The sequence below is a fragment of the Antechinus flavipes genome, chromosome 4, assembly GCF_016432865.1.
Source record: "Antechinus flavipes isolate AdamAnt ecotype Samford, QLD, Australia chromosome 4, AdamAnt_v2, whole genome shotgun sequence".
Lineage (NCBI taxonomy): Eukaryota > Metazoa > Chordata > Mammalia > Dasyuromorphia > Dasyuridae > Antechinus > Antechinus flavipes.
This window is the reverse complement of record NC_067401.1, coordinates 211,940,709-211,954,160: the sequence shown is the minus strand read 5'-3', so window position 1 is coordinate 211,954,160 and position 13,452 is coordinate 211,940,709. Positions and strand designations below refer to the sequence as shown.

Below are 13,452 nucleotides of genomic sequence, written 5' to 3'. Positions count from 1 at the left end.
AATATTTGTTGAGTGCCTGTTATGTAAAAAGGCACAGCAGTAAGTGCTATGAATAAAAAGGTTGATAATGTCTACATTTTAATAATTAACTTTTTTCTTAAATGATATCTAATTACTCAAGTCATATGTATCCAATATGTCAGACACTGATAAACAAGAATTAAATATTTAGTTATATTTCCAGTTTATGGAAAATTTAAGGCCAAAAAATGTAACCCATTAGCCTTACCTTTATATTTGCCTTCAATTTCTGCTTTTGCTACTTCTACATTCTGATACTGTGCTGGTCTGTATCCTAGTGAATGTGTAAATAAAGGCTAGAGAACACAAAATATATTAATGATTTAATAAAATGAAGCCAATAAAATTAAGACTATAAAACTTTCAATTTAAAGTTATTCTACCTATTCCCTTTAAAATAACTGGTATTGTCTTTTCTATATGTGGAAATTTTATATAAAAATACTAGAATACGTAAATAAAGTTCTATTTGATTTCTTAAGCAATACACTAGTCAAAAATAAGATAAACTAAATTAAGAGTATAGAAATATAATTGTTCATGTGTGACTGACAGTATATCCACAATATAAAACTTACTATATCTTTAAAATGAAAAAGAAATCTTTAATAGGGTAGAATGAGTGAACCATAAAAAATTATACTTTCATTATTGTGGAATTATTTTCCATTGAAATGGCATTAAGTAACTAATTTTCCATAAATTATCTCTTATGATGTATGTCTCTTTATATTACTAAAACTAAAAAGAGTTCAATATGATATCTTAATGCATATGTTGTTTTCTTTCAGGTTTAAGTTGGAATCTCTTGTTAGGGAGAAAGTAAGGTAAAGGGGAGAAAAGCAGAAAGGAAGGAAAGTAGAAAAGAAAAGAGAAGGAGGGAAGAAGTGAGAGAGAGAAGAAGTAAGAGGGGGAAGATAGGGAGGGAAGAAGTGAGGGAGAGAGGAAATGAGAGGGGAAGGGAAGGAGGATTTATCAGGTACCTGCTACATCCTAGGTAGTATGCTACTTTACAAATGATCACCCTGTAGGTGAAATGTGATCTATCAAAAGGCCTTAGGAAGATTCTGGTTTTTTCTCTATCAATGAGAAATGAATTAGGGATTGATCTAAAATCAGAATTAAACTGTACTTTAGTATAGGAAGAAAATAATATGATAGTATTCTTGACCTACTGATATGTTCAAACCTTTTCAAAACCTTACATTTAACTTTATTGAACTCTTTTGTAGTTAACATTTGGTTCACTTTCTCAATTTGAGCAGATTTATTTGCATTCTACTCCTATTCCAAGAACCTTGATCTCACTAACACTTGCATCAGAAAAACAGGAGGAAAAAAATGCTGTAAAGAGAATCAATTCCAGAGTTCAGAACTTAAAGTTCAACCTGCATACTTTTAATTGGATAGTGATACAAATGATAAATACAGCTTTGTCAGTTTCTAAAAGCAAAATTAGCTCTACTTCCTGAATTTATAATTTTGGTATAATTAAATATATCCCATAAAGTATCAATCACTGTATTCACTACTTTTAGATAACATTATTACTGAAGGTGATTATTCTTTATGAAAGAATGACTGAAAAAGGAACATATGATATACCTAAAAGGAATTGGATGTACAATTTAAAAGCTGATGAATTCTATTTCAACCTTTTAAAAAACCTAAGTAGGCAGGGCAGAGACAAATCATTTTGAAATATTCTGAAGGTCATAATCCAAGCAGATTTGTCCCAATTCATCACCACAGGAATCAGCATTCAAGGGCCATGTCAACACAAAATATTGACCCTGACTCTTCTAATTATTTGTCTTTATGCATAAAACCTTACTGTCTAGATTCATTTTCCAATAACTAACAAAGTTTTAACCTTTGTATATGCTTCCCATTCCTATAAAACCAAACTCCTGTCAAAAAATAAATCACCATCACCAATCTCAACTGTATACTCAATCATTCCTAAACACTCTCAATTCCTACAGTAGTCCACTCCAAATCTATCCTCCCTCTTTAACTATGCCCGCCCCAAGATCTGCTCTATAATCAACAAACTTGCATTCAGCTTAAACTTCTTCCTTTTTTCCATTTATTGGAATTCACTGAGCCTTAGTTGTTTCCTGATGACACCGTATGGTCACCCTTTCCTGTACTGGTTTCACTTTTACTCATACCTACAGGGAAGGGATTCTGCCTTCTAATACTATCTCCTTCTATCTTCAATTTTATTATTTAGTTCATCCTTTTAACCTTCAAAGTCACAAACATTAGTTATTTATTTCCCTTAATCGTATCCTACTTTTTCTTCTCTTTATCCCATTCTTTTTTTTAAAAAAACCAAGAATGTAGAGAAAGAGAAGGAATGTTACAAAAAGTAGTAATTATTATTGAAATGGTCTGCTCCAACTCTATCTTATTTGAGGTACTCTCATTTAACCTGAAAGTTCTGGATTTTGTTTAAGACATTCTTAAGTACTTTCAATGTGGAGATTCTTTCAGGATGTGACATTCGGATTCCATTTTCACTTTGAACCCTAATTCCAAGAGGATCTGGACAAAATTTTTTTGTGTGTGATCTCTTAAAATATTTACAACTAGGTTTTTTGTTTCATTACACTTTTAAAAAGTTTGATGTTTCTTAAATTGTCTTTGATCTTTTACCAAGTTAATTCTTTTTGGTTGCTGGTATAAGACATTTTCTAAACCTTTTTATATTGTTCCAAGTTTTATTTTTGTTTCCTAGTCACTGACTGAATTCTGTTTGCTCCACTACTTTGTTTTTCAGGTAGTGTACTACCTTAGGGTAAGATTTTCTGTCTTCTATTCTATGCTGTTTATACTCATAATTCTCATTTCATTTTCTATCTCTTGCTTAGTTTTTTTTCCCAAGTCATTCCAGGAACTCTTGCAGCTTTCCCTCCCCCTTTAAGAATCTTTATTATGCTTGTAGAATTCTCTTCTGGATTTACTTCTTCATCATATCTTAACCCATAGAACTTCATTGGTTCAATGTTTTCTTCTATTTACTCATATTTCTAGCCTCAATTTTTAATTTGTATTCCGGCCAGTGTCTACCTTCTACTCCTGCATTTTTGGATAGAATACATAAGGGCTTATTTGGTCCTGTCCACAATTTTTGAGGTTCCTACAAGGGATTAAACTCTCCACTCCATCCTACCTCTACTACCTCTACCTCCACCCCGGCTTTTCTATCACCTTCTCTCTCTTCCATCTCCCAAAGTGAAGCCAGTCACAACAATATATAATTTTGACCTTCCTAAAACATTCTCAGAGGGCTAAGGTTTTCTGATCTTCTTAGAACATCCTTCGTTAGTAAACTGGAAGTATTCAGTCTGTTTTTCTTAATGTGTGTTAACTTCCCTGATAAGAATATCTCTCTTTAGTGCATGCAGACTCTTTTTGAAATTTTGGTTATTGAAGAGAAACAGTATTATTTCTCTATTCTAATTAAATGTCTTGATCATTAGTGAATCTAATGCTTTTTTCAAGTCTTTTCTGTTACAGATATGAGGCCTAGGCGCTTTTATAATTTTCATATCACCACTTGAAAGTAGGCCCTTAACTAAATACTTTAAAGAACCCTCCAGATACCTCAGTTTTCTGGATCAGCAATAAAACTATGACAAATGGCTATTGCTTTGTGAGCCTTTATTTTTTTCTTTTGAGTGGGGGAATTAATTAACATTGTCACTACTGATTACCTAACAAAATCATAAAATATTAGGATTATTCTTACTAATCTAAAACGATGGCTCTATAATAAAATGCCCAATTCATAAAACTATTCTTAAATTCTTTTTATATGCAATTCAAATGCATTTTTCCCTGCTAGAATAGGAAGACAATGTTAAACAACAAAAAAACCCAAAACAGTTCTTGTTATCAAAGAGCTAGTATTCTACAATTTACAATCTACGATAAAGCAATTAATATGATCAATTCAGAAAGTGTCCAAAAAAACTCAAAAGATGACACTCTATATAAATCTATAATCATAGATTATAAAACTATAAATAAATCATAAGGGTGTCAAACTTTTTAGAAGGAAACATCAAGTTTTTATGTTTGTTTTTTAAGCAATAAAAAGCTAAAGATAAGACTAAAAGATCAACTATAATTGAAATAATAGTCATTTTTAAAAACTTAAGAACTGCTTATCAACCATTTCAGAATGAAAATAAAAAGCAAATACTGCTAAATGTTTTTTGTAAAAGGCATTAAACTTCTAGTTAACTGTTTCCTCCCAAGAGTGAATCATATTTAAAAGTTTCTATTCTTTCAAAAATGTTTTACTATGAATCTGTTTGTCTAGCAGTACAACTTATTATTTCCTATAGTCATATTTCTCGGGATATCTAGGAGGTGCAGTAGATAGAGCACCAGGTCTAAACAGAAAGACTCATCTTCCAGATCAAATTTAGCTTCTGATATTTCCTAGCTGTGTGACTCTGTGGCAAAGTCACTTAATCTTATTTGCCTCAGTTTCCTCATCTGTAAAATGAACAGGAAAAGGAAATGGCAAACCACTTAAGTGTGTCTGCTAAGAAAATCTCAAATAAGGTCACAGAGAGTCAGACATGACTGAAAGAACTGAACAGCAGAAGTGAAAAAAAATCCCCAATAGTTTTCATTTTTTGTCAAATTAAAACAATTTCGATGGTGATTCAAATATCTGACTGTAAAGTACTTCATGAAAATCATCTCTTGAGGGTGCAGCTAGATGGTGCAATGCATAAAGCACTAGGCCTGGAGTCAATTAGATTTGAGTTAAAATCTGCTTTTAGACACTTAGCACTGACTAGCTGTGTGACCCTGGGCAAGTCACTTAACCTCCAATGCCCAGAGGGAAAAAAGAAAACCATCTCTTGAACAGTAAGAAGTGAGAGGGCAATTCATGAAAGAAATTAAAGCATTTCTCCCCACTTTATTATTGATATACATTTTACAGACTAATTTTAAAGAGAGACTTTTACTGCTTAATAATATTTCAGTAGAAAAGAGGAATTATAAAATATGCAACTTGAGCTAATTAAAAGTATAAGAAACTACTTCAGATTTTTTAGGTAAAACTAAAAGTATTAAAAGTAAAACTAGCTTATTCATCATGTCAAAAAAATCAAATGAAACAAGACTGAAGTGAACTTCACATGCGATATAACAAATAAAGTTCAATTCTGTACCTTGTCTGTTTTTTTCTCATCTGCTTCGCTACTGGACATTCTTGTTCGGAGCTTCACTGAACCTTCCTTAAAAATATCTCCAAATCCAACTCCTCGAATTTTCTTTGGCTGTGCAACTGATCCAACTGCAGTTTCGCTCTCATTTCCTAGAGGGGTTATTGGTGAGGTAGGGCTAGTAAAAACAGCTTCTGAAAAAAAAAAAAAATCAAGAAAATGTAGTACAAAAAAACATACTTAAAAATTCTGAATTTCACTCCACATGGCAAAGCTTATCTAAATATTCCAAGATACAGTAACTCTTGAATTCTAACATAACTGACTGTATACACCACACATTTGGACAATAATCTACTGCTTTAAAGTTTATCTTAACTGGTCCACATCTCTCTATATATATCTCTGTATTTTGCTTCTCAAACTGAATCATGATAAGGATCATTAACATATATTTTTTTGGTACTCTTCCAAAGTAACTAAAAATACTTACAAAAACATTATATGATTATTCACTAAATATCTCTAGAACTAAGGAAAGGTGAAATAATACATGGGAATGAATATGGTTATGAGAGAAATGTATGTAGGTATGAGAGGTTGAAAAAGATAGCTTCCTGAAAATGTTAGCAGAACTTCTACACAGGAAAAATAGGAATAGACTTCTCCCTTAGTGCCTTATCACAGTTATCATTAAATTCAGGAGGGAATTTCCCCTTGTTTCTCCATCTTTTGTGAATTTAAATGATTACTAAGTCAACAAATTATCAGCTGCCCTGCTTTTAGCAGGAAGAATGCAACACTTGATGTCTAAATGATTAAAGTTCCCTCATGTATGTATTAGACATGTGTGTGTGTATGTATATATATGTATATAGCCAATAGATATTTAGTTAAAAAAACTCTACTTTCATCATTTGTAGCATAATTAGAGGCTTTACACATACACACAATAAGACTTCGATTTTGTAAACATGGACTGAAATGAGCTCTCTTGTTTTTCTTTTTTTCTCCCTAAAGAAAAGTAGCTAATGATTTTTTTCACTTTCTTTCATAATTTATCCTTAAAAAGGTGAAGGGGACCATTCAAAAGACAATCAACTGGACAGACTTTCAGAACTTGAGAATTGTTGAGAACTTTGAGAATTGCATACCAGGAAAAGTAAAGAAATTCTATTTTGGACTTGGTACTCATTAAAGGGAAGAACTGGTTACTGAAAGGAATTTAATAAGGTGTTTGGAAAGAAGCTATTTCTAGTTCCTCCTAGAACTACAAGTTAAGAGAAAAGAACAGGGAAAAAGGAGTCCCAGGGATTTCTTGGGGTGGAACCAAGACAGTGGAGTGGACAAAGCACTAATAGGTGAGCTCTCCCAAAATTATCCTCCAAAACAACTTTAAAGTAGCACCTCAAATCACATTCTAAAGGTTCAGAGCCAACTAAAGATCAGGGTAAGCCATTTTTCCAGCCCAACTCAAGTTCGGTCTGTGTGACACTGGGGTAGAGAGTGACTCAGTGTTCACATAGTGCCTAAAATGAACTTGGAGGCAGCAACAGCAGTAGTAGAAACTTCAGGAGCTCTCATATCAGATACCCTAAGATCAGGCAACTGATCAGAAAAGGATTAAATGGACCTCTGTGTTAACACTGGGTACTGATTCAGGAGCTTTCAGGCCACTCCATAATCAATATCCACGGTAGGTCATAGTTTCTGGAATGAGGGGAGTACCTGAAGTTAAAAGGAAGCAGGAGTCCTGAACAGCCTTATCAAATGAAACACCAAGAGATCAGGGGTGTTACCCAGGGTAAGGCCCAAGAACACATATCAGGAAAAGTAGTGACCACACCTATCCCCAAATCACACCATCTCAGAAGCACCAAAATCTTCAAAACCTTCAGAACTAGCTCTGAAAATAGCAATACTAAAAAGTTTGAAACCAGAGACACAACAAAAGAACAGAATACAAATTTTAGCAAAAAGTTCTAAGTCAAGAAGAAATAATTTGTAAAAATGAGCAAATAAAAAAAGAGCCTAACTATAAAAATGTACTTTGTCAATTAGACAAAGATGTCAAAACAACTACAAGGTCTCAAAATATTAATTCAACACAAATCCAATAGAAATCCCTGACAGAGATAAAAATAATTTTCTAAATCAAATAAGAGTAGCAGAAGAAAATTTTGACAAAATGAGAGCAATGCAAAAAACAGAGCTTGATTAAAAAATGGCAAAAATACTAAAGAAAGTAATTCTTTAAAATAGAGAACTTAGCTAAATGGAATTAAAATTTTCACTATTAAATTCAAAAGGCAAAAAATACTAAAGAAAATACGGCTTTAAAAGAAAAAACCTAGCCAAAAGGCATTAAAAACTTCACTATTAAATTCATCTTCTGTTACCTATCCTTGTTTCTTCCATCTTCTATACATTTCTTTTTAAAGATTTAAATAAGTTGGAAAATTCTCTGTGCCTCCACAATGGTCTCTTCTGAAAACTCCATTCCATATGGTTTATACTTTGTACAGGCCAGCTCCAAGGCCTAGAATTCCTGCCATCTTCCTCCTCACTCTTTTTGAAATCCTTAGTTTTTTTAGAGACTCAGCTCAAATACCACTTTCCTCAAGGCTGCCTGATCTTCCTTTTCTGTCTTCTCTGTGTTTTGTGTTCCTGTTTTCTTCTCAAATAGAATGTAAGCTCCTTAAGTTGGCAAAAACTGTATCCATTTTTCTTTTATCTCTCTATATCTTAGCACTATGTCTGACATTTTACAAGCAACTGAAAAAATATATGTTTACTGATTGGTTGGCAGAGTAAGTCCTGTTGTTACCTTTTTATCCTGCTCTAACTGAGATTCACATTCCTTTTTGATCTTCCTTTTTCTCCTTATATAGCTTAAAAAACAAACTCTTTGTTGTCCTTACCATTAAGCTCTGTTCAGTGTTGAGCTTTAGCACTCCAGACTATTTGTATAAAATGTTGTGGATATGTTTCATGACTCAAAAGGTAGTTGTTGGACTAGGCAGCCTGAGATCTCTTTGAGAAATGTAAGATACTCCCATTTCTGTATGTTTTGAATCAATCAAAAATATCTGAACTAAAGTAAAGCACTATGTCATTGATGGTTGTAAATTTGTGCAACAGTTTACTATTTTGATTTTTACCAATAGTAAAAATAATTAAGGGCAAGATAGACAAATAAAAAGCAAAATTATAACCATTTATTACATATAGCTATGTGCTTTCTTTAACCTCTCCAAAGTTAAATCAAAATTTCACTGCTTTTAGGTCAAAGGTTTTTAAAAAGCCTTTTTTTGTAGAACAAAGAGAAAGTAATAAAGATTAATATTTCTCCATAATGTAAAGCAATCAGTTTCAGAATTCCACATGAGCTATTGCCTTTGATCTTTATAATAGCCCTGTGAGGAAGGCAAGAAAGATATCCTTTTTACATAAAGGTTAATTGCTTTACTCATGGTCACATGAGTAATAGCAAAGCCAAATGAGAATCAAGACCTTTTGTCTCCCAGTTAAGTGCTCACTTAAAAAAATTAAGATGAAATAAGGTATTGAATAAAAATATTGGTTAATATATAACCAATATGTAACTTTATAAATACTCAGTCTTTAGTCCAAAATGCATCATATTATGTCATTTTAAAGGAAGAGTTTAAAATACATATAGCTCAGATTTTGGGAGGTCAATGCAATAGACTCAAATAAATATGTATTTTATGCCACAGACATATGTCCATGTGTATGTGCCAAACACAAGAAATTTTAATGCTTTAGAGTGAATAGTTATGCTAAGTACTTTACAAATATTACCTCATTTGACTCTATCATTAAGATACCTTTCATCATTTCACTGAGTCTGAAGTTATGTGAGAATTAACTAAAAGTTCAAATAGTCAACAAGCAAGACTACTAAATTACTGATTACATCTTTAAGAGGATTACTAGAAAGAGTTCTTTAAAATGCATGAGTACATTATTTCCTTATCTATTTCCTTATCAAGTAAGCTTTTTTAATGCTTCCCCCTCTTTATTGATCACTTGATAAATCAACAAAATATGCTACACATCAACTTCAACATGATTTACCTGATTCCTCTTGAACTTCATGGGCTTCTCCATCTTCAGCTACCTCTATTTCTTTCACAAAATTTGAGGGAAACAGTCCTGACTTGTTGTTTAAAGTTCCACTCCACCAGCCTTCTTCTACCTAAAAGAGTTCAGAATTCAAAGTTTTACTTTTTTTTCAAAGAAAATATCAAAACCATTAACAGAGCAATGATTAATCATCAAGCATTTATTAAGTGCTTATTATATGCCAATAATTAAGCTAAGCCTCAAGGAGTCACCAAAGAGAGAGAGAGAGAGAGAGAGAGAGCCAAAAGGGTCCTGCCCTTTAGTTGGAGGAGAAAAACATACATCAGTATATACAAAACAATTAGTATATATGTAAGGTGACATTAGAGGGAAAAGCATTATCAACTGGGAAGATTGGGACAACTGCAGAAATTGTTATTTGACCAAAGTCGTAAAAGAAAGTCAGAGATTTTAAGAGGCAAAGCTGAGGAGGAAAGAAGAATATTACTCATATAAGGATTGGTCAAAGAAAATGAAGCATCTGATATGAAGAACAGCAAGTAGGTTAGTATGGCTGTACCGCATAGTATGTGAAGTAGATTAAGTGACTAATTTATAAGGCTGGAAATACAGAAGAAACTGGATTATATGGAATTTTAAACGCCAAAGACAGGAGCTTCTGATTGTTATTCAGGTAAAAGAGAATCACTGGCTAATGGGAATCATTGAATAGGCAGGAGTTGATATAACTAAAACCTATGCTTTAAGAAAATGACTTTTGCAGATATGTGAAATAGGAATTTAAAGTGAAGAGAGACTTGAGGCAGGGAGTTGAACTAGAAGACCATTTGAACATCAGGCCAAAAAGTAACGGAGAGAATGAACTAGAATGATGACTGTATGAAAGCAGATATGCTTAAAGGATATTGTAGACAAAGAAAAATGAAACAAAATATAAGATGTCACATGAAATCATCATGCTCAAAAGACAAAATAATAAAAATGTGTCTCAAAACAACCAGAAACAAAGAAGGGGAAAGAAAGAAAGAAAAAGAGAGAATGCTATTTCTTCCCCCCCACCCCACACACACACACACAAAAATCACTTGGAGTGAAGATCTAAACTAATGAACTATGAAGTGTTTTTAGTAAGGTAGGAAGATGATAATCTCTTGAGATCCAGTCACCAGAGATAAATCAACTGAGAAATCATTAACAACAGAAAGAAATATGGCCTCCAGATCTAGTATCCAAGTTCAGGCATGCTGCAAAACAAAGGAAAATGATCCAACACATAAGAAAGGGACCCTGAGAAATTTGAGCCATAAAACACTTGTCCTATACTAGGAGGGTGAGCTGGAATTTCTAGGAGTAACTAGCACCTGAAAGAGTATGAAGGCATGGACCCAGTAAGGAGATTTTGAAACAAATGGGAAAAAAAAAAGATAACAAGAGGAAGGGATTGATCAGCAGGGGGCTGCATAATCAGGAACATGAGGGAGTATAGAGGCCTATCACATAGAGGAGTATACTCTGTTACCTAGTCTTAAACTGTGGATTGCTACCTCATATGGGTTCCGTAACAATGTGGGGATCACAAAAAGGTTGGCAACACTAAAATATAAATATTCCACCAAGATTTAATTCTTTATATAAAAATAAACAAGCACATCTATCTCATTAGTATGCAAATATGCTTTCATCTTTATAGCAAAATTATATGTATACCAAAGAATTGTTTTAAAATAATTTTTTTTATGATTTATTGTCAGTAAATGTTTGATTTGTATATATATTTTATATACCCATATGCCTGGAGTTATATAAAAATTTTTCGAACAAAAAGGCATCACAAGTGGAAAAACATTTAAGAAACCCTGATCTGTGCAACTGGCATTGTCATGGGAGTGAGGTACTGGAAAATGGGAATGCAAGGGGAAGCTAGATCCACAAGGCAGTAGCAGAAACTACCTAGAAGGAAGATTCTAGGACAGATACCTTGAAAGTTTTAATTCTGTGAACAATACAGAGAACAGAATTAGCTAAGTATAAGGTCATGAACCAGAGAATGAGTGTCTAGAAAAGACAAAAAGATAGGATAATGAAAAGAGTGAAAAGAAATTTTCTCCAAAAAGGGATGCAAAAAAAAAAAATGCAATTTAAAAAACTAATGAATAGGACTAGTTTAGGGGAGGAAAGAAAAGGGAAACCTATTTGACTAAGATGAAAAAAAAAACTAGGGAAAAATTAAATAACCAAATAAAAGCAGAAAAGAAAGTAGCAATTAATAAGCAAAATTCCAAAGGGAAAGAGGACGGGAAATATGGATAAGAGAGCAAATGTGAATAAGGCCATCTTAGGAAAGATCAAGTTAATGTAAGTGAAGAGACACAATACTGTGTTTACAGCAAAAGAGAGGGGGAAAAAATCATACCTGGGAAAAAATTACTATTAGTGACAAGAGGAAAACTCTTGTTTTAACTTATGTGACTTTAAATGTGAATAATTAAACCAGTAAAATTAAAAAGTGAAAGATTTTAGATAAATAAACTCTACAATCTGTTGTTTAAAAGAAGTACATTTAAAACCAAAGACACAAAATAAAACTATGGGGATTATCAAATTAATTTTCAAAAAGCAGATATAATCATGCTGACAAAACAAAAAAGGCATTCATAAATATCATGATCAAAGGATCCACAGGAAATAAGTTAATATCAATAATAAATTCATGAGAACTGTTCGGTTCTGCAAATATGTATTGTATCTAGGATATACTGCAACATATTTAACATATATAGGACTACTTGCCATCTTGGGGGGGGGGGGGAGGAGGGAGGGAGGAGAAAAAACGAAACATAAGTGATTGCAAGGGATAATGTTGTGTAAAAATTATCCTGGCACGGATTCTGTCAATACAAATTTATTATTAAATAAAATTAAATTAAAAAATAATAATAATAATAAATTCATAAGTCTGGTAATTAAAATATCACTATCATTCTGGAGCAATCTACTTCAATTGAATGAGATAAGAAGCCAGACTGCAGAGGAATGGCATATAGGGGAGGAAAAGAAATAGAAAGAATAAATACCAAATGCTTTTTCAGAGAATTTAGGTAAGAAGGAAGAGATATGTAATAATAGCTTGTAGGTTTGGTAGGATCTAATGACACTTTTTTTTTTTTAAGAGAACGGGAGAGGCTTGAAAGTAAGCAATTTATTAGAGAGCTCAAGAAGTGATGGAATCAAGGATACTTGTAGAGGAGTTGACGATCATGGCAAACTGAAAAGACCCCCTACCTCAAAAGAATGACGAAGACGAGGGGAAAAGTGAGAGCTTATTGATAACTTTCTCTATTTCTTCTGTGATATACAAAACAAGGTCCTAAAGTGGGTGGGGGGAAAGGGCTGTAAAGAAGATCATAGCACATAAAATCTGAGCAACCTGTTCCCCCAAAGGAAAAGTCTCTTCATCTATCATTTCTAAAACCAACATTCTATATTCTTCCCATTTATCTGTCACAGTTATCTCAGAAAGGCAACATGTATAGTAGAAAGAGGATTAAATTTATAATTGTAAGATTTGAATTCAAATCCTAAATATGCAACTTACTACTTTAGGACATCTTGGAAAAAATCATTTAATCTCTCTAGTCCTCAAGTTTCCTTATCTTTAAATGAGTGGTTTTTTTTTCCCCCTTTTTTTCCCCCAATAGTATTTTTTTCCAGATACATGTAAAGATAACTTTCGGCTTCATTTTTGTAAAACTTTGTGTTTCAAATGTTTCTCCCTTTCTTTTCTATCTTCCCTGCCCAAGACAGCAAGCAATCTGACATGTTAAATAAGTGCAATTCTTTTAAACATATTTCCGTATTTGTCATGTTGTACAAGAAAAACTAGATCAAAAGGTAAAATCACAAGGAAAAAAGAAAACCACAAATAAAACACTACAACAACAGGCGATACTACTATGCCTCTATCTATACTTAGTCTCTATACCTCTTCCCCTGGATGCGGATTGCCTTGAATCACCATATTGTTGAAAAGAGTAAAATACATCACAGTTGATCGATCATCATATAATCTTACTATTACTTTATATAATATTCTATTGATTCTGCTCACTTTTCTGAAATCAGCCTG

The 13,452-nt window shown here is 32.8% G+C and overlaps 1 protein-coding gene across 7 annotated transcripts in view; it reads right to left on the bottom strand.

Annotated features, from left to right (window-relative positions):
- The window catches only part of CD2AP (CD2 associated protein), a 188,958-nt gene that overhangs the window by 90,442 nt on the left and 85,064 nt on the right, over positions 1-13,452 (bottom strand). For 6 of the 7 annotated variants that reach the window (XR_007953545.1, XM_051997108.1, XM_051997109.1 and 3 more), the window contains exons 5-7: positions 9,318-9,438; positions 5,223-5,410; positions 230-317 (exon numbers count right to left, since the gene is read on the bottom strand). Coding sequence is in view for 6 of the 7 variants with exons in the window: in XM_051997108.1 (XP_051853068.1) it covers positions 230-317; positions 5,223-5,410; positions 9,318-9,438 (397 nt within the window). In the remaining variant the exon portion in view is untranslated. The remainder of the gene's footprint in view (positions 1-229; positions 318-5,222; positions 5,411-9,317; positions 9,439-13,452) is intronic. The other variant, XM_051997110.1, reaches the window with a different exon arrangement.